General features: G+C 35.4%; 1 protein-coding gene across 1 annotated transcript; it reads right to left on the bottom strand.

Annotated features, from left to right (window-relative positions):
* Positions 1 to 2,465: 2,465 nt before the first annotated feature.
* LOC117341533 (tetraspanin-18-like) lies at positions 2,466 to 22,142 on the bottom strand. Its single transcript, XM_033903406.1, has 8 exons — positions 21,830 to 22,142; positions 20,502 to 20,622; positions 10,254 to 10,414; positions 8,441 to 8,515; positions 7,496 to 7,600; positions 6,196 to 6,414; positions 5,522 to 5,605; positions 2,466 to 4,990 (listed from the first exon to the last, which is right to left on the bottom strand). Exons 1-8 carry the CDS (start codon positions 21,887 to 21,889, stop codon positions 4,916 to 4,918), a joined length of 900 nt encoding a protein of 299 aa, XP_033759297.1. The 5' UTR covers positions 21,890 to 22,142; the 3' UTR covers positions 2,466 to 4,915.
* Positions 22,143 to 25,169: the final 3,027 nt, after the last annotated feature.

Below are 25,169 nucleotides of genomic sequence, written 5' to 3'. Positions count from 1 at the left end.
ATAATATATTAATGTATGATAAGAATTCTCTTAACTGCCTCCCAAATAAAAAGTACAAAGGAATGCGGGATATAAATATACAAAGCGTTCCGTACAATTACATTATAGATATTTCATATATACAACTTTTATGTATGATTTTGCATATAGAGTGTAAAATCTATAGAGCATATTAGAGTGTGCCTATCGAATACCTACGGATAGCGGTTAGTGCCAATTTTATGTCGTTATACGATATCGCTATTTCGGACATGAAAAGTTTACTTCAAGTGAAACTTCTGTAAATACTTATCAGCAGTCGACTGTTATTTTCGGTGTGTGAGTGTAATGCCTGGAAAATATAATTGTAAAGATGGTGTATCGATTTATATGACAAGCGTCGTAGTACCTGGCGCCAATTCATCATGGTGCTAATTTTGTAGAATTTAGATGTGAGCGAATGTATTTGTGTGCATCAAGAGTATGTTTACAGTATAAACAAAGCTATGTTTGTTTATCAAGTAACAGAACGATTTAAGATATACGAAATTATTATAGGATTGGTGTGTAACACTCTCTTGGTCCTAATGAGATTACATGACATATTCCCCGGAAACACCTTAAGACATCACCGAGGAGTCAATATAATGTTGTTTTTTCAGGTTCGTGTTTAGATAAGTATAAATCATATAATAACATAAATGCAGACTTTGGGCAATCCATGGTTTTAGAGACTGGTCCTGAACTATATCCCCCTCGGCCTTTGACTTCGGAGAATGTAGTGTATGTGGCAGGTCCGTCAATCCATTGATTGCCCTCAAACCAATCTGTATTTGTAAAATATACACATAACAAGACAGCCCCCTAGAAATATTTGAAGTACATCTCAATGTAATACAACTGTACCACAAGGTTAAGAAGCCCTAGACATTTGTTTATCATTCCTGGAAACCAGATGAACTTTCTGTGTTGGTAGTCTGCTAGCAATGCCAAAACCATTTACATATCGCTTGTTTACAACCATGACTATTGTTATTGTAACGCCTAATGTTATAAACAAACACGACATTGTGATGTGATTGTTGTACATTATCTTTACTAGGACTATGGCAACATCGAGCCGTTGACCTATTTTTCTTTGGTGAAGTAGTGAAACAAAAAACCGCAAATAAACGGACTTAATATGATTGATGATGTAAATATGAATATCACAATCCTAATTAATTCCAAGAAATAGCACTTCTTGTTTCCTGTTTTAAATATTTCTGTGTATATGCCATATAATGTATAGCCTTTATACAGCATTGCTTGTCTTACACTGTGCACTTTATACTTCTTTATAAATATATGTCTTGTTTTATTATTTCCTAGTAATCAAACACTTTGGAAAGACGTTGTATTTCTTTAACGTTATACACGTAAAATGGCGCAATGCAGAATTCGTAGTTCGTACAATTCGAAATACAAATTATATATATTGTTACATCATTATACTATAGCGGCTATTTTAATAGCGATTGTCTTCGTCAGTAGATCGCATGGCAGGAAAAAAACATTTCACAACATTTGTTTTGACATGCTTTGTATTTGATCAGCGAAGCGTGAATTATGCACTTCAATATCTAGAAGACATATCTTGTAACTCTGCCCCTGCCTTACTGAACGTTAAATGAGATAAATGGGTAATCACAGATTGCGATGATATCGTCGAAATTATGACTTAATGTTTATTTGACAGAAATAAAAAGTTTTTAAAAACATACAATATTTCCGCTGACGTAAAATAAAGTTCCTGCACAAAAATATGTTTATCACTGAGTCGCCATATTAGCAGCCTCTGTAGCCGAGTGATTAAGGTGTCCTGACACAAACCCTCCTTCTTTGGGTCGCGATTTCGAAACCCACGCGAGGAAAGCTGATCTGACCGTAGGTCGGTGGTTTCTCTCCCGGGACTATTCTCCACCTCCAGAACCAGGAATGGCCTTAAATGACCTTGGCTGTTAATATGCATGGAATAATAGCTTAATGATATGCACATGTTGGCCCTGACCCCAAGGATGAGTGGGGCCAAAAAGGGTCAATTAAATTAACTGAAATATTTCAAATCTCAGGTGACCGTTAAGGCCCGTTGGGCCTCTTGTTTTTTTATTTAACTGCTCTAATTTTGAAAGACCCAGTGTCTTTTATCAATTCCAATCTCTTAAAGATCATTGCACGATAACCGAAAACTTAATTCGCTAATGAATTTTAAAGGCAAGACATGTTTAGGGCCATATATATATGTTTCAAATATGTCTCTGATAAACAAATTTGACTCCAAATAACCTGTCTGTACAATAAAGCAAAATTAGTTAGTTACAAGTAGGTAAAGATTCACGAATTAATGAATTATCCATATAACACCTACAATTATCACACACTTCTGACTGTTTGGTGGGTTGAAGTGTAACTAATTGATCAATAGATATATCAACAAGAAACAACGATTTGTTTCAATTTATTTATTTTTCTTGAATATATACACACCGCTAAAACAAATGATTTTGGCACATCAGTATCACACACAAGAATTATTAGAATTCTATCACAAAGAAACACAAGATGTACCGGAGTACCGAAAACCCATACCACCTTAACTAATATGAGAATAGTCCCATTAACTCACTTTATGGTAATACGATTGACAGTTTTATTCAATTTTACACCTGAATTTTGACTATCCTTTTAATAGATATAGTTATTCAGAATGAACTCCGATATATCGTTATCTTAACAAGGAAAACACTGTGCCTTCACAGCTTCAGGCCTGTGATATTCTCGACAAATGAAATCTATGTTTTTCTAAACAATAAACATTTTCTCTTTTGTGATCAAGCGAAGAAAATTCGGTGTTTGTTTTTAAATTCATATCTGCACACTAGTCAAGCACTAAAAAATGTCACACATTTTTAATATATTGAAAAAATTAAACTGATCGTATAAAGATACATCGATAATCCATTAAATAGTAAATGTGGACGGCAATATTTTATTCAATATGACTCAACAAAAATATATCATTTAAAGAGAATGGACGGCAATGGATCATTATACAGGAATGGACGGAGGTCAATTAAAACGAATCTACAAGAATGGACAGCAATAGATCATTATACAGGAACAGAGGGAAATCCATTAAAACGAATCTACAAGAATGGACAGCAATGGATCATTATACCGAAACGGACGGAAATCTTGGTTGCCCTAGTATTCAGTTACACGAGAATGGACTGCAGTACATCATTATAAGGATTCAAGAGAAACGATTAATCCAAAATTGATTGCATTAAGCAATTGTTTAGTCAATCAAATAGGATAAAATTAATAACAATAATATGCCAGTTACAAAAAAATCAACAAGGAAAATATACTATTCAATACAAAAGTACGGCTATACAATATAAATACAATCAAAAAGCACAATGTGGACGGATCGAATACTTTAGTATTAAACATTTATAAAAAGAAAAATCATTGCAAATATCGAAAATAATGAATACCTCAATTTCAGCACAAAATAAACACTTTGACAAATACCATAACTAGCCATAAAACCAGAGTGAAATAAAAATAACAATGGATTGTTTAGTGAAATCACAAGAACAAATCGTGACATCATACACACACAAAAAGTATATACCTTGACACAGCGTTTTTATATATTAATCTTTATAGAAAACACCCTCCTAAATATTTCTTAATAAAGCATTCAATATGCATTATACGGCATGTAAATAACTCAAATTTCGTAATCCCGAACTCCTTTGGACAATGATTTGACTTAGTGTCGCTACATAACTACAGTATAATGTTACAAGATAGATATTAAGTCAGGGGAGATAACCCCGACCTTATTTGAATAACTCAGATTATATTAAAGAAAGGGCGATAACTCGTCCGTAGATGTAATCCTCACTTTTTGTCATACCACTATTGTCTGTCTGATGTAATATAATTGTCATTGTATAAGCTTTCCGCCGACTCCACCTTAGCATGTTCCAAAGGGAATTGAATTGAGTTTTTCCATTGAATTTATATGATAAAAATAATCTTACTTGTTGTGAATTAATTTAAAACATTTTCTCATCAAAGGGCTTATGGCACATAAAATTATAGGATTCGGATTATAGATTTCATATAATATTAACACTTATGATCTTGTATATGATTTTAGCAGCCAAACTTTCTTGATTCCCCATACACGATGAAAACAAAACAAATACATCCATCGTTGAGTGCCAAGTAATAACAAGGATTTTCCTATTTGAAAAAAAAATCATATGATTTTTTTTGTTTTTTTTTGTTTTTTTGTTTTGTTTTTATTAACCAAAATCAAAATTAATCGTTTGGTAGTGGCTAATGAGCCAATTAAATATTTTTAACTCCCTTAAACTATCATATCGAATCATAAAAAAGCAATATATAATACGTAATTGAATTATAAATTAGTGCTAACTTATTAATTAGATTTCTTAAAACACAGTAACGAAATAAGAAAGAAAACCTAATAGCAAAAATATAGGAAATGAATAAGTTTTGAAAAAAAATCAAAATCAACATGATTATATGTTCAAGCATACAAAATTACCTTTGATTGAGATGAAATCTGTTGTCAATCATGGTCTTGGCCTAATAATTGTTTCTAGGAATGCACTCTAAATAGCATTTAGATACATCTGTGTCCAGTAAAACAGACAAAAAAATCTATCCTAATTAGCCTTTTTTTTGCGGAATATATAAATTAATTTCATACTGTCAAAGTTTTGTGTAGGATGTTTAAACATTCAAATACTAGATTTATCTGATAATCAAACGTTTTAGCAATCGATTGGGCTCACTTTTCTGCTGTTTTATTGGTTATTCTGTTGCTAGTTATAGACAGGTCCATTGACACAGGTTATCCGATTGGTGAGGTTTGATTCTCCTTCCTGATAGCACGAGCAATCCACAGCGAGAAAAATATCATTAAAGCCTGCAATGAAAATATACAAAATATTATCTGTATTACCTGGCGAAATTATAGCAATGGTCTATATTACGTTAACATTGACCAAAACATTCCACAGTTATATATATGTTAAATAGTACCATGACCGTTCTCATAATAGATTGAGTCAAACAAACTGCTTGGCGTAGCCATAAGGATATATCTATGTGTCGTCACACATTGTACCATTTATTACAGTGGTTTAAACTACTTACTTAATATCAAGGTTAACCAGATAGATAAGATTTGTAAAAGAGGATATTTATATCTTTATTGATTTCAATGTCCTGGCGATAGCAATCGAACACATACCCAAGGTAAGTCTGAATGAGCGACAGATGAGATCTCTTTCGCCGAGAGATATGCTGTAGGTAGTATGTAAACCAGGATTTGGAAAAGGTGATGTGTTACGTGTTCAGATCTGGTTTAGTACTATTTAAGAACATTTGGTGCTTTCGACCTATCTGTTTTGACATATGGTGCTTTTAAAAATTAAAAAATAAAATTTAAAAATACCTGAAAAGCGATGATTGCGCACATTATCAAGATCACTGTTGTTTTGGATTTGTCAATTTCTGCCCAAACGGCGTCATAGCAACCCTGTCGGTGAAAATTATATGATGTCGTTACAAATATACTGGAATAAGATAAACAAAATCTTAATAAGGCAGAGCAGAATAAATCATCAACTAAATTGAAAAGGCGCTTGTAACAGATACAGGCGCAAGTTAGTGAGGAATACACCATTTTCGTGACAAACACTAAAATGCTAACATTCATCATATTTTGTTTAACTAAAAGTTGAATTTTAACCAAAACTGTAAGAATATTTTTGTTAAGTATTTTCTATATAATAATTTTGCGTAACGTGTAATTAATCAGGAAGCGTTTTTCATTGGCAACGCTATGCAATATTCGTTTTTGTCAGTATAATATAGATGATGACGTTATGTCTGAATAAGAAATGGCACAAGAATGTCTGCGTTTTTCTTAATTAATTATGACCTTAGCTGTTAATAGGACGTTAAACTAAATAAACCAAACCAATCTTACGTAGAATGGACATCAATGTTTTTTTTAGTAAATTTACCATATCAGTAAAATAACACATGTATAGACATATATAGTGAATTTTAGTGAACTGTTCTTATAGACCATGTGCCAGTTGAAGGTTATGGTAATATACTTACGGACTCAAAATTACTGTCCGCTGAAAGGAGAGGAGTTTTAGCACAAGTTGCTACTGCACCCACTTGTATACCAGTTGTACCCAGATTTTCCCTGACTGTCGTTGTACAACAAACGAGGGGTGTATCGAGATTAATTGTTGTACTACCTTCCGTGTAGGATTTCGTCCATTTGGTAGCCAAAGTGAAATCCTTATAACTGTCAACGCCACAGCAGCTCATCTTAAAAATACATTTAAGAAAATCATGTTTATAGAATTATAATAATACCATAGTTTTGCATAATCTATAATATTACAGCTCCTATCAAATAAAACTATTTTATTACGTGTTTGACAATTCTAAAAGCGCTATAACACCATGTTTGCTCGTGTTCAATCTGACAATTTGTGCAGAGTTGTGATATCCTCTCTATTTGATGTAAACTGTATTCATGTAGAGAATAAACACATAAAATGGACTTTATAACAAATACATATAAAATGTAGGTGAAGACACAATTACCTGAGCTTCTAACTAGGTAATTCATGCGGTATAACTAGGTATAACCATGTCCACCATACCTGTAACATAACTACCTGAGTTTCTTACTAGGTAATTCATGCGGTATAACTAGGTATAACCATGTCCACCATACCTGTAACATAACTACCTGAGTTTCTAACTAGGTAAAACATGCGGTATAACTAGGTATAACCATGTCCACCATACCTGTAACATAACTACCTGAGTTTCTAACTAGGTAAAATATGCGGTATAACTAGGTATAACCATGTCCACCATACCTGTAACATAACTACCTGAGTTTCTTACTAGGTAAAACATGCGGTATAACTAGGTATAACCATGTCCACCATACCTGTAACATAACTACCTGAGTTTCTAACTAGGTAAAACATGCGGTATAACTAGGTATAACCATGTCCACCATACCTGTAACATGACTACCTGAGTTTCTAACTAGGTAAAATATGCGGTATAACTAGGTATAACCATGTCCACCATACCTGTAACATAACTACCTGAGTTTCTAACTAGGTAAAACATGTGGTATAACTAGGTATTACCATGTCCACCATACCTGTAGCATAACTACCTGAGTTTCTAACTAGGTAAAACATGCGGTATAACTAGGTATAACCATGTCCACCATACCTGTAACAGAACTACCTGAGTTTCTAACTAGGTAAAATATGCGGTATAACTAGGTATAACCATGTCCACCATACCTGTAACATAACTACCTGAGTTTCTAACTAGGTAAAACATGCGGTATAACTAGGTATAACCATGTCCACCATACCTGTAACATGACTGCGTTCCATGCTACTGAGATTATGTCCACTGCCTGGTCACCTTCATAGTCCTTTAGTGATTCCTTTATCGGAGCCTTTATCTGGTCACTTAACTTTAACGGCGAAAAAAATAAGTTGATGATTATTTAATATGTAAAAGTATTTAATAATAATAATAATAATATTTAATATTTCAGCTTGACTATACTTTAAAAAGATCCTTATTCAAATGGGACGACAGGTTCGCACGTTGTCAGTATAATGTGGTCGAGTATTAAGTCGCGGTATCATAGACAAACACACCCTAAACAGCAAGTTAAATTAAGGTAGTTGTTGAGATGACAAGAAAAAAAACCTAAATGATCAATAGTAAACGTAGTCATCAAGCAACATAAATATGGTAGACATCATACATGTATCAAATTAATCAGTAGACATGAGGTCATATAAATAAGTAGACATCAGGTCAAATAAATCAGTAGATATCATATCAGATAAAACGGTAGATATCAGGTCAGATAAACCAGTATACATATCAGGTAAGATATAACAGTAGACATCATGTCAGATAAATAAGTAGACATCAGGTCAAATAAATAAGTAGATATCAGGTCAGATACATCAGTAGACATCCGGTCAGATAAGTCAGTAGACATCAGGTCAGATACATCAGTAGACATCAGGTCAGATACATCAGTAGACATCAGGTCAGATAAGTCAGTAGACATCGGGTCAGATAAATCAGTAGACATCAGGTCAGATAAGTCAGTAGACATCAGGTCAGATACATCAGTAGACATCAGGTCAGATAAATCAGTAGACATCAGGTCAGATAAGTCAGTAGACATCAGGTCAGATAAATAAGTAGACATCAGGTCAGATAAAAATGTTAAACATCATAATATCATATCTAATGCAATATGAATGACCTCATTGTGGTGATGTATACTAACCGTGTCACGACTGGCAAACAGAAGTATAAGTCCTGTAATCTGCACCAAGGCAAGGATGATCAGTATCACACTGTACTGTAACAACAAAATTACATCTGAGTGACCAGTATATTGTACTTCCGGGTCGTTGTACACGAATTTATAAATAAGTATGAGTTATGTTACAACATTTCCCTTCCTTGATCAGTTATTGTAGATATGAACAATTTATATGAATTTGTTTTGAGGCCATGTTTATGTTCTGTGAGTTATAAGGTTGAAGGCATTGTATCTTGTAATGTCTTAAATTTCTCATAATAAAGTGGTGTGATGACATTTAAATTATAGATATCTTTCTGGAATATCATGAGCTACTTTCCATATTTATTCATTACATATATGTAAAGCAGATTTAGTAGCATACCAGAAACAAAAATAGATAAATAAAATTAAAACGCTGTTCACATTCTAAAATAAGGTATTGGTTTTTCGTAAGAGGATCATAACCTTTGACTTGTTCGTCCAATATAATCAAGCTGTTGCATGAATGAACAAATAGAAACATTCCAAATGTTCACATGGTCGCAGGACACAAGGACATTTTATTGTCCCTATGCGTGATATTCTGGGCGTTAGAACCCTTAAGTATCTATTAAAGAGAGTCGTATATTTTGTTTTACCGCGGGTTATTCGTCAGTTTATTTATCTAGTAAACATTTATTGTTATTTATTATCATCTTGACTTGGTATCAAACAGTACAACAATCACAACATACAAATATTGTTAACCGTGACTATATATTCGTATATTGAAAACAATAAAAAATTTCATTTGGATTATATTTTCTTATTGTTTTAAATAAATGCAGAAGTAATATATTAGTAATATATTAGCATATTGGTTTATCAATGAACATATTCACAATGTATTGTATATATTGATATATTATTATATATAGAATTAACAATAATGTTGTAAAAAAACAGGTATCAATATATCACTATATTGCAATATATATATCATTATCATATTCACAAATTTATTTCTTTAATTTGTATTTTTTTTAAATTAAACAGAAATTGATTAATGTCATAACGCATTAATAATATGATTGCTATAAGACATTGTTATAGAACATTAGTTTTTAATCAAATCATTTTTGTATGTGTTGATTTAAATCGCTGAAGCATCAATACATTGTTATGATACACTATCGATATCTTGATGATATGATAGTTTGCTATTAATTCAATTTCACTCAAGTGATTTAAAATACCGAAGGAACAATATGTTGTTATATTAAATTATCCTTATATTAATTACTATATTATTGTACTATATTTTGTTATAAATAAATTAATTCAGTTTCGTTTCATTTGAGCTTGAAATAACAAGATGGTAATAAATAATGTATTTATGACACACGCATCAGAGGTTGTGTATGTAGGAGAATCAGAGGCAGCTGGTGAACGATCATTTTATGATTATCGAGATATTTTTTCACTCAAATATTCACCTATGTTAACATGATACTCCTTAATCCCTGTAAGTATTAACCCCTCAATAAAAAACATTGTTTCAATATTTAGATAAAGCTGTACTGTAATATATGCTGATAAATTCTAAATCCACGAGGTTTTCAGTTATCCTGCATTCGACGTTTGAATTCTAATAAATAGTTGCACCTGTACAAGAGTTTAATCATGCAAAGTCCTGATGGTACGAAATTTATCATGTCACTATTCCAATGAATGATAACGTGACATGTAGGTTAGGGTAAAGCTCGGGGACACAGTAGGCATGTTATGTTTTTGTTAAGGTTGGTAAACATACTATGATAAGGAGACAGCGACTCATACAGCACGTGCCACAGTATCCGACTATGACCAGGGACAACAGTACGACCCCGAACACGATAAGGATGATGGCTACACTTCCCAGTAGTTCCGTCAGATCCAACTTATCAATGAAGTCATCCTTTGTCATGTTGATAGCTGAAGAAAACAATATCACATACAGATATTTTCAGTAATCATACAAGGCATTAAACAAATCAATATACATGTATACCCGAGCACAAAATATGCATTTGTCCACGTGTGCAGTTTCATTAATACTATTTAATTCTTTGTGTTTTGGAAGAGTTAAAGTCTTCTGATTTATCATTGACACTCGCTATGGAAATTATAGCCATGCACTAGTTACTTCAATTTCTAATAATGTGATCTAGAGCGGTGACAACGATTTTTGTTTAGTTAGCCATTGTTTAAGTGTTATCAACAGCGAGGATTGTGTTAGGTCGGCCTCCACTGAGTGCGATATGGATACGTGTGGTGAATGTGTGTGGGTGCATACAAATGTGTGTGCAAGTTGGGTGTATGATGACGAGGGTGTGTGTGTGTGTGTAAGGATGAGAGTGGATGACGGTGAGTGTGTTTGAGGGTGAGTGTGTGAGAATGAGTGGGGTGGCGGCGAGGGTGTGAGAGGGTTGGAGAATGAGAGTGGGTGACGTTGAGGGTATGAGAGGGTGAGTGTATGAAGATGAGAGTTGGTGACGGTGAGGGTATTTGAGGGTGAGCGTGTCATGATGAGAGTGGGTGAGGGTGATGTTGTGTGATGTTGAGAGGGGGTGTCTGAGGGTGAGAGTGGCTGAGGTTAAGAGTGGTTGACGGTGAGTGTGCGAGGATGATAGTTGGTGACGGTGAGGGTGTCTTAGGATGGGTGTGATGATGAGAGTGGGTGACGGTGTGGGCGAGGATGAGAGTGGGTGTGTGAGGTGGAGAGTGAGGGTGAGAGTGGGAGTCGTTGAGGTTGTGAGAGGGTGAGAGTGGGTGACGGTGAGGGTGAGAGTGGGTGACTGTGAGATTTATTGACGGTGAGGGTGTGAGAGGATAAGTATGAGGAGGAGAGTGGGTGTCGGTGAGGGTTAGTGTGTAATGATGAGAGTGGGCGAGGGTGAGAGTGGGTGACGGTGTTGGTGTGTGAGGTATGTAAGGATGTGTGTGTGGATGAGAGTGTGAGGGTGAGTTGTGAGAGTGGATACGATAAGGGTTTGTGAGGGTGAGAGTGGGTGTGTGAGGAGGAGGGTGAGAGTGGGTGACGTTGAGGTTTCGTGAGGGTGAGAGTGGGAGACGGTGAGGGTAAGAGTGGGTGACTGTAAGGGTGTTTGAGGGTGAGACTGGGTGACGTTGAGGGTGTGAGATGAATAAGTGTGAGGAGAGTGGGTGTCGGTGAGGGTGGGTGAGGGTGAGGTTGTGTGAGGGTGAGAGTGGGTGACGGTGTGGGTGTGTGAGGAGGAGAGAGGGTGTGTGAGGTCGAGAGTGGGTGACGGTGTGGGTGTGTGAGGGTGACAGTGTAGGTGTGTGAGGAGAGTGGGTGTCTTAGGGTGAATGAGTAGGAGATTGTGTGACGGTGAGGTGAGTGTGTGATAATGAGAGTGGCTGACGGCGAGGGTATGTAAGGATGTGTGTGTGGATGAGAATAGCCCGGGTGACGGTGAGGGTTTGTGAGGATGAGTGTGATGATGAGAGTGGGTGTGTGAGGGTGAGTGTGTGATGAGAATGGCCCGGGTGACGGTGAGGGTTACAGTGTAGGTGTGTGAGGAGAGTGAGTGTCTGAGGGTGAGAGTGGGTGACGGTGAGGATGAGTGTGATGATGAGAGTGGGTGTCGGTGTGGGTGTGTGAAGAGGAAAGTGGGTGTATGAGGGTAAGAGTAGATGACGGTGAGGTTGTGAGAGTGGGTGACGGTGTTGGTGTGTGAGTAGAGTGAGTGCGTGAGGATAAAAGTGGGTGACGGCGTGGGTGTGTAAAGAGGAGAGTGGGTGTCTGAGGGTGAGTGAGGGTGAGAGTCGGTGACGGTGAGGGTTTGTGAGGATGAGTGGGATGATGATAGTGGGTGACGGCGTGGGTGTGTGAAGAGGAGAGTGGGTGTCTGAGGGTAAGAGTAGATGATGGTGAGAGTGGGTGACGGTGTTGATGTGTGAGGGTGCAGTGTGGGTGTGTGAGAAGAGTGAGTGCGTGAGGATGAGAGTGGGTGACGGTGAAGGGTGAGCGTGTGAAGAGGAGAGTGGGTATCTGAGGATGTGTGAGGGTGAGTGTGGGAGGATGATAGTCGGGTGAGGGTGAGTGCGTGAGGATGAGAGTGGGTGACGATGAGGGTGAGTATGTGAGGATGAAAGTGGGTGAGAGTGAGTGCATGAAGATGAGAGTGAGTGACGGTGAGGGTGTGTAAGGATGTGTGTGTGTGGATGAGAGTGGCCCGGATGACGGTGAAGGTGCGTGTGTGTTGACTTTATATCACACAAGGAAATGAAATAAGATCATGATATAGACCATTAATCTTCCCCGTCATCAATCTGAATCTCCAAAAACACTCATTTGTGTCAGTAATCGACAAATGTCACGAAAATAAGGTAATAAAACATACACTTGATAATTGTGTGATCAGTTAGCATATCCATTTATCTAAAATGAAGTATGCAAAAACACAGTATGTATAAGAGATATTGTGACAAAACTGAATTTAATGTTGCATGCGAAATAAAATACTTCCTGTTAGAAATAGATTACAGCGAAACATATCTTTTATAATTTTGAGCAGGTCTTGGTAACGCTGAGCGCTATAATACGCATGCCGTGTTGTGAATGTTAGAATTTAACAGTGTGTAAATAAATAAGCCTCTAAATTCCAGTTTTGTTTTTTCAACGTCCTGGTTACGACCAGGATATGAATGCGGTTGACAGAAGACTCCTTACCTGGTAAAACGGGAGACTACTCTGTGAGTGGTGGGAGAAAAGTTTTTATTAATGACCGTAACAATCACTTCAATCTTCACAGAACGAGCACGAGCGTCATCTATTGTGATTAACTTGGTTTTGGAAAGTGTATTCAGTTGTATTAAAAGAGAGCTTTAAATGCAGGGCAAAGTCTGACAAGACTTCGTCAATACATGTTTTATCATCAAGGCCCATATTCATATGCATAAGTCAAACGTAAGCATAAACATTTTATTTAGTTAAAAAACAGTAAGATCTTAAGTGATGTTTATAAATGAAATGTTTACTTAATGCATATTTATAAAGAATCCTTTCGTGCTTCCACCCGGGTCAACAAAGTAATTGATATAATCGATGTAAGTAAAATATATGGGTGTAACCTGAAATGTGAACATCTTGGTTTTGTGGCGGAGTTTGGCAACCCCACTCAGGATTGGGTTCAGCACGTTTTACGTCTTATATACATAATGCCATCCTGTAGTTGGCAATGGTTCGTGATTGTCATTTTTATGGGCTTTTTTTTTGTTTTCTTTGGAATATCAATTAAATGTCATTTTTTATTTGGAATATTTATTAAATGTCACCATATACACGTTAAGTCTACCTTTTTACTTAATACAGTATTGGTATCTTTAACTGTAGTTGTTGAAGTTGGTGTATTTACTGAAGGATTTCATAGAAAGAAAATCATCCCCATGACGTTACGTAACTTTCAGTTAAACTGTTTTATACAAATAAAGATAAAAACCTGATATAATAGATATACAAAATGTAATTAAGTATATGTCGGTACTTAAGTGTAGAAATATCTGACTTAAATATTTAGTAAGTGGAATACTTAGCTCCATTCTGCTAAGAGTATTTTTGACCAAGGAAAGCAAAACCCAATAAATATCCTGAATCACTGTATTTGTTAGCATCAACATATTTATCCAACCTTAAAGAGCATACACTAAATGGAAGTCCTAGTGTAACTTGGCAAACCTAACCATGCTGTGTAAAGCTTGGCTCAGGTTACATATCTGACATGATCAATATTTGTGTACAAGATAAATACATCTTGACGACAACCTCGGGATCATGTAGATTTGAGATTGAAAAAATACACGGATACGCGTAGCATATCAAGTATTTAAAGAAGGAAGAAATGTCGTTTATATTACATATCTCCATGCATTTAAACTGTCAATGAATCTTACAAAGCAAATTTGTCACGGACAACGGATTGATTCAAGTCAAAGAAAGTTTTCGAGGCTTTAAGAAAGGACTGGTTTATTTACCTCGTATATCACACACTTTGTTTCTTTGTACAGTGTATACAGTAAAGTAATTTACGTTAGTAGTACCCCTGCTGTTGTTTATTCTATTGAGCGCTGGACGTGGTAAATCACCTGACATGAGGTAGCACATTAAAGCGACATGTTATAAGCCTTATGTTATTGCAACATCGTAACAAACATGTTTCATCGGGAGACTGAAATTTTCTCCCCAATTCCATGTTCATTAACACACACAAAGTTTATTTTCTTCAAATTCGGGCCTCATATTGCGGTTAAATACATAGGAATATTTTCTTCAACGGAAACTGGGAGCTAATTCCTAGTCCTGTGCGTTTTGAACGGAGCTCGGAACTGGTTCCTAGTTCCGTTTTTTTCTTAAACGTAAAGCTAATACGTAACTGATAGCTGCCTTTCCTCCAAATGACACATATAGTTTAACTTCTTCACATTTTCTTAAACGAACTTGGATCTTTCCAAGAAGTTATAACGCATCATATCCTAAAGTTAACAACAATGCAAACATTTCTCTGAGTTTTACAACACCAGCAAACCAGTTGCGTTAAGATTGTTTTCCCAGAAATGACATCGCATGCAGGATTTGTTTTCTTATTCTTAAAACAGAATTCGGAACTGGTTCTTGGTTCGGATTTTGCTAAACAGAACTTGGAACTTGGATCAAGTCCCGGAAAGCTCCCTAAATTATGCTCGTGATATGTCTCCATAATTAATCCTTAATTATGTCTGTGTTATATCCGTAGTTAATACTGAATGAAGTTTGTGTTATGTCTGTAATTAATACTGAATTATGTTTGTGTTAGATATCCATAATTAATACTGAATTATGTTTGTGTTATATCTCTGTAATTAATCCTAAGTTATGTTTGTGTTTTATCTCTGTAATTAACACTGAATTATGTTTGTGTTATATCCCCATTGTTAAGCCTCAAATGATATTTTGTTAAACAAATAATGATGATTAAATAAAAAAAAAAGATATTAGGTGAATTTAGTGTTATTTCCATTTTACAAGGCTCAATTATTAATTATCTGTTTCTGTATAAGCATGGAAACCATCGAAGTTTATGACAAATTATTATTTTGAAGTAAAGACTATTTTCTCGATTTTTCTATTTTATCAATTTTAAATATTGAGGGGTAAATAGCCCATTGATAACAGCATTCAATCCATAGGGTATGTATGAAGGAGAATTTTCAGCATCTACGTATTGAAGGGTTAAGTGATAGCAGATTCTGTTTACTTCACCAATGTTGACATTCGAATTGTGTCAACAAATCTACAGCTACTGATAACAAATAGCACAAAACATCTCGATACGCGTGTCACACCGGATACAGTCCTTAGGTCTATATCTCTCTAACCATAGCCTATCAGTGTTGAAGATAGATCAGGGAAACTAGTTCATCTCGAGGTAAATAAGGTACCAATAGGCGAGCAGACCTTCACGAGTTCATGACCTTCGTAGTTGTGTTGCGAATACTTTTAGCCTTCTTGTTTTTTAAAGGAATGAAAATAATACATACTTTTAGGACGACACTTTGCTAACAAATAAATACCTATTAGGTAGGACAATTTCTATGGAGTACACCTGATTTCATTCCATTGATGTGGGTATGGCAATTCAGTATGACGACACTATAAAATGACCGTAGTAGCCCTATTATTCTTACACTCCGTCACAATATCACTTTCGATATTGCTGGCGCGTTAAATCTCTTCAAACAACGTTATGTCGTTTGAATACATTTAATCTGGTAATTGCGATTAATCTTCTTTTCCTGACACAAACTTTGGTCTTGATTTTGTTGGCATGTGTACTATTCTCCACTACACAAGAAACGTGACAAATTAAGTTTCTCTGTCGGAAAATCTGTCTCTAAAGCACATGGATTTAACAAGTAAAACTATATATCATTTATATTTCGCAAGATATACTTTTAAGCATTACGTTGCGTTAAAAGACATTTACATAGGAACGTATAAGCGATATTATCAGGGAGATTTAAACGTTATCGCCGACATCATTCTTTCGGTTAAAGTTGATATATTTTGTAGCTCCAGCACTTAAGTCCCCTTGTATAATGCTGCCTCCAGTGTAAAATTCATGAAAGGTGACTTAAGTTGTTTGTCCTTATCGGTACATCCCTTGTCGTTGAATCATTTTATTGTCTTTTAGGGATGTTATGAGTTCTGACTTCTGGCAAAAAAAGTCTGTAAATGAGGCAATGCACTTTATTTGACATGCAACTTTCAAGTTGGTTGTAAGGACGTATAATGGAACTGGATGGAATTTATGTTAAAAATATCTCAGCTCGATGACACTATCAAAATGTCATTCAGTAACTCCACCATCCCTTTAAAATGTTAATATTTTGGATGGAAAGCCTAATTGAACGCCAATTATGATAATAATGAAAGTTTTGAAATAAAATGTGTCAGATTCAAACCTCATGCAGATATCATTTTTTGTTTTTCCTCATGCCAAGGAGATCGATATACTAGGAATCAGCATCAAAGTAAAGCGAAAGGTAGTTATGCTACATTGTACATACCAGGAAGTAAGATGGGGTTTGTTTTGGTGTTTGTGCAGAATTTAAATCCTAGCAACAGTCGGGGTCAGGTATCTAGGGGGAGTCCAACAGCCAGGGTTATATGAAGACAGGTATCTAGGGGGAGTCCAACAGCCAGGGTTATATGAGGACAGGTATCTAGGGGGAGTCCAACAGCCAGGGTTTTTAATTTATTTATTCATTGTTTGTGTTTTGTTTGATTGTTGGTTTTCTTTTTTTTTGGGGGGGGGGGTGGGTGAGGAAGAGGGCCACAGTCACGCATATATGAGGAGGGGTATCTAGGGTGAGGGGAAGGAGTTAACAACAGTCAGACTCGTATGAGAAAGGATTTAATTAGGATATAAACAACATGGGTCATTAAATGAGTGATGTCAAGGAGAAACATCAGATGAAAAACATACAACTCTGAAATTCAGATTGGACAGAAAAGAAGAGACAGCAAACAATTTTTATAAATCAACAATAGCAATAAGTAACGGGCTGGATATGTGCATATTCTATTTATACTTAGGAATATTACAATTAGAAATTAAAGGACGTGAATACATTAATGTCTTTATCACAAGAAATAAATAAATGCATATCATTTATTGTTTTAAAATAAAAAAGAAAAGTAAGCGCAAAACAAAATTTGACATTGTTCCTGTTGAAAATGAAATATTGGGAGTTTAAAATAATGAAAAAGAAGTATTTTTGGGATACTAGCACGCGTGTACGTGATCCATACGTTATGACTGAAGAACAGAAGAACCGAACATTAGGATGACTTAGCTTATCCAAACATCTCATGAAAAAAATCTTAGCGAACCCACAACAATGGAAAGGAAGAGTCATGAAAACTGAAGACAAGAGAGCATCATTGTATTAGCGGCGAGAAGTACACGGATATCAGATACAATCAAAAGGGAAGTTAAAAGTTGTAAACTGAACATTGTAATTTTGAAAATATTGAATCGTAGGTAAGAGAAAGCCTTGATGGTAGAACGTAACCATGAAAGGAAAAAGAAAAGAGAAAAATGTGACAATGGATCGAGGAATAATCAAAGCGAGAAATGAACGGAAAGTGACAGAAGACAGACTGCGATATGCACCCCTGAGCTTTTCACGATTGAGTGGATGACTTAATTACCACATCTAACGACCTCTACATATATCATATGGCTATATAAACAACCACAATGACATAATCTTCACCTCGATGAAGGAGGAAACTAATTCTCAGAAGTGAAAGCAGAAGAGAAAGCACCGAAATCGAAAATAAACACGAGGGAAGGTGGGAAAGGACGATAGATAAATGAAATATATGAAAATCTAGAGGTAGACATCAGGGTCAAAACAGTCAACATAAAGTCTCAAAGTAGGAAGGCAATATGTGAACGTGAATTGGAATATAGATCAGTTGGAGAAAATGGAAACGATTTAAAGATATTACACGACAGGGAGGAGTGGACGGGAAGAAATAAAACGACAACAAAAGCATGGCTTAGACTTAAACAGATTAACTGAATCTTACATGGGTCTCTTCCATTGACAGGGCAGACAAGGGTATCTCAACAGAAGTGTTTGCCTAGCAAGCCTCGTGCTGAACAGCCTAACTCTTACACGAAAACCGAGATGATATACTTGTCCACGGCAGAGACCCATGTGTTATTACTTTCCTCACATATTTAGAAATAAAAAAAATGGCAAAGGGATTTTTTTCCCGCAACGTTTACTTCCCATATCATATCAACTATATGACGTCAGGACAGGGACACAATACAATGACGTCACGTCTAAAGTTTATCATTATGCATTATAGTGCGATCCAGTTTAAGACAGTTTTTCTCTCGTACCCCGGGTATCGATGTCCGCAATTTTATCACTTTTAAATGTTCATATTTCCTAATAGGATTGAGTCAACAATTGTGTGACGTCATGAAAACAATACACTAATGTCTTGTCGACAATATGAGGGCGCCACGTCGACGAGTCAATCACGTCTCATCAAAATTATCTTCATTTATGCATGGTAAATATTATATACATGAGAGGATACACTTGATAAGAGAAATAATAACAATCATTCACCCTTTTGGGTCGAGACCCTTGAGAAAATTGCTAAAGCTGACAAACACTCGATAAACAACGTCTTTGTCAACTTGAAAGTCTTCCCCTTCGGGTTGATATACCCTGTAACCCTGTCTTAAACCAAGGGCTGACATATTCTATTAATCTTCTCGCTGCCAAATGTGGACATTTCCCTGTGAAGAATGACATAAAATGTTGGTGTTGATGTTTCAACTTCTCTGGAAGTAAGTGTTAATTTTTTTGATTTTTGTTTTTGTTTTTTTTTTTTAATTCAAAATAGTAAAATAAGGACAAGAGGGCACACTAAAAAAGTAAACTACACTTGAAGACATTTCCTCTCAGAGAGAGGAGGATTGTAAATCATTGGAATGTCTCTTCCTGATGCTGACAATCAAAACTGTTTACTTCCGGTTAGATAAACATTGGGGCAACCTGACAGCTTTTTAAACCATTAGATAGATAATAAACTTATTCAGATTCGGGAAACCATCATATAAACTGATTTCAGTACAAAAAAACGAGGAAATTATTTTGGCAGTATAAGAATTTATAATGAAGAGGGAGCGTTTTGTGTAGTCAAGTCATATTGTATGTATGTAAGTATCGCATCACTCGAACATGCGTAATTTTTATGTCTTACAATACATATATATATATATATATAGTTATGCTAAGTCAAATCTTAAAAGTACTTCCGTGATTACATAGTATCTACTCGGATCATAATGTATGTATGTACGTATCACGTCACTCGAACATGTGTACTTTTATGTCTTACAATATATATATATATATATATATATACCATTGTATGGCACTGCCACTATATAACTATAGATAGCGCGCCTCATTGAATTTGCCTCTGTCCAGTTGGCATTCATATTGACTATGAATGCCAACTGAAAGCCGTTCAATGCTTAAATATTGTTATGCTAAGTCAAAGCTCACAAAGTCCTTAAGTGATTACATAGTATTTACTTGGATCAGCCGTTTTCTCAGTTGTAAAATACATCGTACCTATACTGTAACTTTACCACATTAGTCTCTTATACTTGTTGTATAATTATTTTGTATGTAATTATGAAAACAGGAACAGTACTCGGACGGTAACATTATTGTTTAACATCAGCATTCCCATGATCACTCTACTTTATATCTATGTCTATCATAAATAAGGAGATGGTTTTACATAGGCTCTAAGCTTGTTACCAAATCCTCTTGTATACTTTATTGTATTGTATTACTTATTCTCAAATAAATATTATTTAAACTAAACTGATTTTAATCTTTGTGATCTTGATATAGAGGCATGCTGTCTACGTCCAGTATCATTAGTATCATTACTATAGAGATGACGTCATACTACCTTCCAGCATGGGTTCAATTTGCTCCCCTATTTGGTCCATCACCGTCTTGAGGACGTCATTTAGGACGCTCTTCCCGAATTTGATTATCAACCCGATGATAAGGCATGCCAAACCAAGCAGCTGAAATAAACCATGATACTACCTGAGGATGATGAGACGATGACAAAACATGGACGATATACAGATTTCCTTGGGGGTTCAAATGACATTACAAAGGTAATAAGACGAGGTTGTCCGTGAGGTAATTATCGTATTGTGTTCAATAAACAATAAACTTCCTTCTGACGAAATAACAAAACTGGTCACTGCATTTTCACTTAGCTGATGTATATGTAGTTTCATTTGTTAAAAATTGGGTGAAAACTACGAGTTAGATTTAAAAAATCCAATGTAATAATTTATACAAAAATATCTTAGATTGATTTTATAGATAATTTAAAATACATATACTATAAATTGGTATGAACGATAACGTTGATTTCTGTAAATATAATGTTTTTTTTTTGTATAATTAACAAGAATTCTACCATGTTTGCTATGTAACGCCAGTTTTGATTGGTTAAAAACCATGTATTGTTTTCCAATAACCCACGCTCGTGCCAATAATACACGCTCGTGAGTCACGGCTGTTACAATTTTAAATATCTAATATTCACCCGGTTACTATAGCCGAGTGGGCTAATGGGTTAGTCTTTAAATATATTTTTATCACGACGCGAGTTCGAATCCTACGGAGGCCCCCACTTTTTTTCTTTTTTTTTTTTAATCCTTTTTTTTTTAATTTTCAAAATCAATGCCATATGATAGATGCTGTATTGCCTGTATATTTCATCAACAAATAATGCAATACTCAAGAAATAAATTACAAGGTTTTCCCGGGGTTTCTTTGCTGTTTTTCTATTAGAAAGAGGTCGATCTCAGAACTAAACAGTACATGGTAGAATAGAAATAATCAACTTTGACTCGTGTATTGTTGCAGGATATACAACTCGGACTCGGATATTTTGCAATTTCAATTAATAACTCAGGCCTGCGGCCTTCGTTATTAATTTAATTGCAAAATATCCTCGTCCTCGTTGTATATTCTGCAATAATACACGAATCATCGTTAATAATTTCTTAAATATATATAAAAAAAAATCAGATGGTTGATATCTGTAAATGACGCACTACCTATGTAAAGATATGTTGACGTTATCATTAGAAGGTCCGATATATATATATATATGCTGTTCATTATCATAAAAGACTATCTCTGATAAATCATCTGAATAAATATATTCCAATCAAATATACAACAACTATTAAAAAAGAAAGTATGTCTTACCCCAAACAATGTGTTGATGAGCATCAGAAAACATTTTCCACACGACGCCAAACAATCCATGGTTGTTTATTGTAATGTCCGATCAGTAACAACTTGTGGTTTATCCAAGATATTCTCCAAAAACCCCGCAGTCCCCGAGGCCTTTATAAGGTATGCTACAATACTGGACTGTAATCACATTTGCTATTCCCCTGGCAAGTTCCAGGAACTCGACACTGAAACTACGACGGGGTCATGACCCTATGACGTCACTTCCGCCTCGCCGACTGCAGGTGCTCTTGGGGAGCAAGTATTGTAGTGCATTCAACTACATAAATATATTGAAAAGCATTGAATAATTTATTATTCCTGCATTTAGTGGAGCGTCCATGTATGTGCCAAAGCGAAGACAATAAAATAAAGTTTAAAAACGAAAAGTTTTATATTTAGTAATATCTAACATGAATCTTAAAACGAATGATATGTGTTCTAAGGTTTTCGACCAAGTGGTAATAAATGACGGCTTTATGCAAGTACAACAATAAATTAATGATAAAATATTACACAATATCACTTTTATATGATCGGTTGGCTGTATGGCCGTACGAATCACAGCAATTTACTTCCTTTTTCTGTAAATCTAGAATCTGTTCTAGAAATCAATATACCTGTGCTAGCACGGGGTTACTTATCAACGGCAAAGGAACTCTGGCTGCCTCACCTGTAAATCTGACTGAATGTAGCCTATATGTATTCTAATCACAGGTGTAACACAACAAAGATAACAGGTGTTTGTATTCAAACTTATGCAAACATAGTTGAAATCTGTGTCCAAGTACAAAAAATGCGATAAGTTGTAAGGAACGTAAGACGCCGGCACTTGACGGCAAATCAATAGTTGGGGATTTTATCAGTCGCTGTAGCCAGGGCGACGGGGCATTAATTAATGGGTAACTGACTAGCTAGACATACCGTACACCTTATGTTAGGTGCACGAGCGATGACGTCATATAATAACGATTGTAGTATGTCTGTATGGTGAGAAACTTAGCGGATTTTTACATGTAGCTGCACTTTTTTTCTCTGTTCCATATCATTGTTTCATTCCCTACGGTTCATGTCTTACTTCACTCAAAAAACGCGGGGCGTGGGTTCTTTCCTAAGCTTCTAAAACTGGTTTTACCAGTTTCAGTCTGAACAGGGGCCATTTCAATAGCAAATCCAGTGATATTTCACAAGGCCATACAGCACTTCCCTAATGCAATTTAATAGAAGAGGCATGGCCAATTGTTAATATGTATCATGGGTCTTGCTGTTTAATATGTATCATGGGTCTTTCTGTTTAATATGTATCATGGGTCTTGCTGTTTAATATGTATCATGGGTCTTGCTGTTTAATATGTATCATGGGTCTTGCTGTTTAATATGTATCATGGGTCATGCTGTTTAATATGTATCATGGGTCTTGCTGTTTAATATGTATCATGGGTCTTGCTGTTTAATATGTATCATGGATCTTGCTGTTTAATATGTATCATGGATCTTGCTGTTTAATATGTATCATGGGTCATGCTGTTTAATATGTATCATGGATCTTGCTGTTTAATATGTATCATGGATCTTGCTGTTTAATATGTATCATGGATCTTGCTGTTTAATATGTATCATGGATCTTGCTGTTTAATATGTATCATGGGTCTTGCTGTTTAATATGTATCATGGGTCTTGCTGTTTAATATGTATCATGGGTCTTGCTGTTTAATATGTATCATGGGTCATGCTGTTTAATATGTATCATGGGTCTTGCTGTTTAATATGTATCATGGGTCTTGCTGTTTAATATGTATCATGGGTCTTGCTGTTTAATATGTATCATGGGTCTTGCTGTTTAATATGTATCATGGGTCTTGCTGTTTAATATGTATCATGGGTCTTGCTGTTTAATATGTATCATGGGTCATGCTGTTTAATATGTATCATGGGTCTTGCTGTTTAATATGTATCATGGGTCTTGCTGTTTGATATGTATCATGGGTCATGCTGTTTAATATGTATCATGGGTCTTGCTGTTTAATATGTATCATGGATCTTGCTGTTTAATATGTATCATGGATCTTGCTGTTTAATATGTATCATGGGTCTTGCTGTTTAATATGTATCATGGGTCATGCTGTTTAATATGTATCATGGGTCATGCTGTTTAATATGTATCATGGATCTTGCTGTTTAATATGTATCATGGATCTTGCTGTTTAATATGTATCATGGATCTTGCTGTTTAATATGTATCATGGATCTTGCTGTTTAATATGTATCATGGGTCTTGCTGTTTAATATGTATCATGGGTCTTGCTGTTTAATATGTATCATGGGTCTTGCTGTTTAATATGTATCATGGGTCATGCTGTTTAATATGTATCATGGGTCTTGCTGTTTAATATGTATCATGGGTCTTGCTGTTTAATATGTATCATGGGTCTTGCTGTTTAATATGTATCATGGGTCTTGCTGTTTAATATGTATCATGGGTCATGCTGTTTAATATGTATCATGGGTCTTGCTGTTTAATATGTATCATGGGTCTTGCTGTTTAATATGTATCATGGGTCTTGCTGTTTAATATGTATCATGGGTCTTGCTGTTTAATATGTATCATGGGTCATGCTGTTTAATATGTATCATGGGTCATGCTGTTTAATATGTATCATGGGTCATGCTGTTTAATATGTATCATGGGTCTTGCTGTTTAATATGTATCATGGGTCTTGCTGTTTAATATGTATCATGGGTCTTGCTGTTTAATATGTATCATGGGTCTTGCTGTTTAATATGTATTATGGGTCATGCTGTTTAATATGTATCATGGGTCTTGCTGTTTAATATGTATCATGGGTCTTGCTGTTTAATATGTATCATGGGTCTTGCTGTTTAATATGTATCATGGGTCTTGCTGTTTAATATGTATCATGGGTCATGCTGTTTAATATGTATCATGGGTCTTGCTGTTTATTATGTATCATGGGTCTTGCTGTTTAATATGTATCATGGGTCTTGCTGTTTAATATCTATCATGGGTCATGCTGTTTAATATGTATCATGGGTCTTGCTGTTTAATATGTATCATGGGTCTTGCTGTTTAATATGTATCATGGGTCTTGCTGTTTAATATGTATCATGGGTCATGCTGTTTAATATGTATCATGGGTCATGCTGTTTAATATGTATCATGGGTCTTGCTGTTTAATATGTAGCATGGGTCTTGCTGTTTAATATGTATCATGGGTCATGCTGTTTAATATGTATCATGGGTCATGCTGTTTAATATGTATCATGGGTCTTGCTGTTTAATATGTATCATGGG

This window comes from Pecten maximus, chromosome 13 (assembly GCF_902652985.1).
Source record: "Pecten maximus chromosome 13, xPecMax1.1, whole genome shotgun sequence".
Classification (NCBI taxonomy): domain Eukaryota; kingdom Metazoa; phylum Mollusca; class Bivalvia; order Pectinida; family Pectinidae; genus Pecten; species Pecten maximus.
Note: the sequence above shows the minus strand (reverse complement) of the source record. Positions and strands in the feature narration are given on the sequence as shown.